General features: G+C 37.8%; 1 protein-coding gene across 1 annotated transcript in view; it reads left to right on the top strand.

Annotated features, from left to right (window-relative positions):
- The window catches only part of LOC106877214 (phosphatidylinositol-binding clathrin assembly protein), a 91,224-nt gene that overhangs the window by 11,081 nt on the left and 76,569 nt on the right, over positions 1-3,574 (top strand). The window contains exon 2 of the mRNA XM_014926067.2: positions 1,415-1,465. Within this exon, the coding sequence (XP_014781553.2) occupies positions 1,415-1,465 (51 nt within the window). The remainder of the gene's footprint in view (positions 1-1,414; positions 1,466-3,574) is intronic.

Genomic DNA, 3,574 nt, shown 5'->3' with positions numbered 1-3,574 from the left:
CTTGAAACTAAAGATGGTCAAGATGTTTTGTAGCAGATCTCCTTTGTGATCATTTGGTTTGGGTTTAAAAGTTCAAAGTGGATGAAACCTTTCATATCCCACCAAACAGATAAGAACACCTTACGTGGATGAAGACCTTCTTTAGCCTGGGGTGCTGCTGTTTCTCCTTTCCCTACCCACTGTGTTTGGCGTTTGTCATTCTTATAGAGAACCCATTTCTCATCACCAGTCACTATTTGGTCCAAAAAAAGGTTCATTTGTGAGACGTGACAGCAAAGAAGAGCACACATTCACTCTCAGTGCGCGATTAGACTCAGAAAGTTTGTGATGAACCCATTGACCCAATTTGCTGACTTTCCTGATAGCACTCAGGTGTTGATGACTGGTTGAATGACCAAATCCAAGCTTCTCTGCTAGTTCCTCAACAGTTACAATGGGATTTTGTTCCACCAAGGTTTGCAGGATGTCCTCGTTGAGTTCTACAAATCTTCCAGGATGAGGCTTGATTTCTAGGCTGTAGTTTCCGGTTCAGAATTTCTGGAACCACCATTGACACTGGCTTATGTTTATCGTCCGATCCCCACATACTGTATTAACATTCCTTGCACTTTCCATTGTGTTGGTAGATGGAAGCTGAAAGAAGCCCATCGTATAATTGTCATTATCATTTAGCATCTGTTTTCCATGCTGCCATGAGTCAGATGGTTTGACTGGAATTGGCAAGCTAGAGAGCTGTATCAAGCTCCAGTCTAGTCTGGTTTGGTTTCTACAGCTGAATGTCCTTAACGCCAACCACTCCAAGAGTTTAGTGGGTGTCTTTTACAGGACACCAGCTCAGGTGTCTTGTGTGTGTGTGTGTGTGTGTGTGGTTCTGTCTGTGTTTGTCCCCCACCACTGCTTGACAGCTGATGTTGGTGTGCTTACGTCCCTGTAACTTAGCGGTTCAGTTTACAGATTGATAGAATAAGTACCAGGCTTCAAAAAAATATGTATTGGGGGTTTGTTTGTGTGACTAAAATTCTTGAACATAGTCTAATGACTGAAACCTGTAAAAAAATAAAAGATTATTTTCAAAATTAATCGAAATAAAAAGCAGTGTAATCAACAGAAATATGATAACAAAAAGGTTTAACAATTTCAGGCTTATTTTTAATAATTAACACTGGCATTAATTAGAATATTGTTTTTGTAGTTGCTGATGTTAAATTTAAAATTTGTTTTTTTTTGTTAATTTCATTTTGAGTAAATTTTATTTTTGTTTTTTATTTTGTTTTTTTAATTTAATTTTTTATTTTTGAGTAAATTTAATTTTTGTTTTTTATTTTTGAGTAAATTTAATTTTTGTTTTTTATTTTGTTTTTTATTTTTGTTAATTCCATTTTGAGTAAATTTCATTTCTGTTTTTCTGTTTCAGCTCCGCAACAGCCTATCCCAGGCTCTCCAGATTTTCATGCAATCAAGCAAGGTAGGTGCTGCAGACATATTTGTTATTTATTATTATTGTTGTTGTTGTTGTTAAGGCAATAAGCTGACTGAATTATTAGCACTCCGGGCAAAATGCTTAGCAGTATTTTGTCTGAGTTCCAATTCCACCGAGGTCAGCCTTACCTTTCATCTTTTTGGGGGTTGATGAAATAAGCATCAGTTGAATACTGGGGTTGATGTAATCAACTTACCTTTTACCCAAAATTGCTAGCTTTGTGCCAAAATTTGAAACCATTATTATTAATATGTGAAAAGACATTCGAGCGAGATCGTTGCCAGTGCCCCTGGACTGGCCCTTGTGCAGGTGGCACATAAAATACACCATTTCGAGCATGTACCCGTCTGACTGGCCTTCGTGCCAGTGGCACGTAAAAAGCACCGACTACACTCTCGGAGTGGTTGGCGTTAGGAAGGGCATCCAGCTGTAGAAACTCTGCCAAATCAGATTGGAGCCTGGTGTCGCCTCCTGGTCCACCAGTCTTCAGTCAAATCGTCCAACCCATGCTAGCATGGAAAACGGACGTTAAACGACGATGATGATGATGATTGTTGTTGAGCTCACTGAATAAAGATGGACGAAATGCTTAGTGGCAAACTGAATAACCTAACCACTAAGCCATTGCACCTTCACAGTGTAAATGTAGGTATGTGTGTGTATAGATGTACACACACACACACACACACACAGCTGGTACAGTGGAGATGTATGTCTTAGTGGTTAAGTGCCTTGCAATCATAAGATTGTGAGTTTGTTCTCTGGGCCAACTGACGTAGTGTGTCCTTGGGCCAGTAACTGTATTTTATTTTGCTCGGTCTGAAAACAATGTTGGCATAGCTCCGCTTTCTCTATCCCTCTCTCAATAACCAGTTTCAGTCAAACCATCCCTCCCATGCCAGCATGGAAAAACGGATGCTATATGATGATGATGATGATGATGCTACTTGCTACTTGGTCTTATATGTCTATGATAGCTATGCTTTGTTTATGCATGGCTGGTTTATCCACTAATGATTAAACACAGAGAGCTGCTGTAATCACTGATCCTGTGGATTCTTTTGATATTAGAAAAGGATTAGTTAAAAGAAGATAAAAAAAATAACTTTTCTGGAATGTCTGAAGAAAAATACCATTCTCCATTTTATGAATTAATCTATATTTTTGCTAAAGAACAGGAAACTTTTACAATCAATTTCCTTTTGAATAGCAACCAATAAATAAATACATTAAAAAAATACAAAAAAAACAAAACTATATACTAATCATGCCAGAAAGAATACCAGAGATAATGGTAAGCAGTGTATTTTGGGGCGTGTTTTCTTCAAGAGTTAAGAAATGGCATAGTTATTTCACAATAATTAGTTGGAAGCTAAAATTGTCTGTTGTTTATATAGAATTGTTGTTGTGGTAGTAGTTGTTGTTTATTTGGTAGAATCTGATTTCAGTAATGTTAGATTGTGTAGAAGTCTAAGATTATAGATTGTCCATTCATAAACTATTATTTTGTTTTTTTTATATATTTTTAATAAGCAAAAGTCTTGATTCACGGTTTGCAAAGACTTACTGCAGTATGATATAAGGATAAGAGTAACTGTATTGATGCTCTTTGGATTGTAGCATTAATACACCACAGATGTCTCTTGTTAGAATGCTAACTATATATATGTATGTGTATCAACAGTAACATCCACCCCTAGGGGTCAGCCACACTTAAGTGGCAATATACTACACTTTATCGTGCAGTTACTGTTAATACTTCATTTAGAGAATTAACATTGCTTGTTTTCACCTTTTCGATATCAGTGAAGAATTTCACTGGAAAAGAAGATATAAGATTGCCAGGTTTTTTTCTCTCTCGCCAAGGTCAGCAGCTATCGAACGCCGACGAAGGGAAATAACCCTGAAATCCGGATCCGTTCATGCTGCAGATCGAGGTGAGAGGGATAACTTCCCTTGGCAAACAGGACACAGTCGTGTGTCGATAAGCCAGCTGGAGGAGATGTCCTCCTGGGGCTAAAAGCAACAGTAACATCCACCCCTAGGGGTCAGCCACACTTAAGTGGCAATATACTACACTTTATCGTGCAGTTA

Source organism: Octopus bimaculoides, chromosome 27, assembly GCF_001194135.2.
Source record: "Octopus bimaculoides isolate UCB-OBI-ISO-001 chromosome 27, ASM119413v2, whole genome shotgun sequence".
NCBI lineage: Eukaryota > Metazoa > Mollusca > Cephalopoda > Octopoda > Octopodidae > Octopus > Octopus bimaculoides.
Note: the sequence above shows the minus strand (reverse complement) of the source record. Positions and strands in the feature narration are given on the sequence as shown.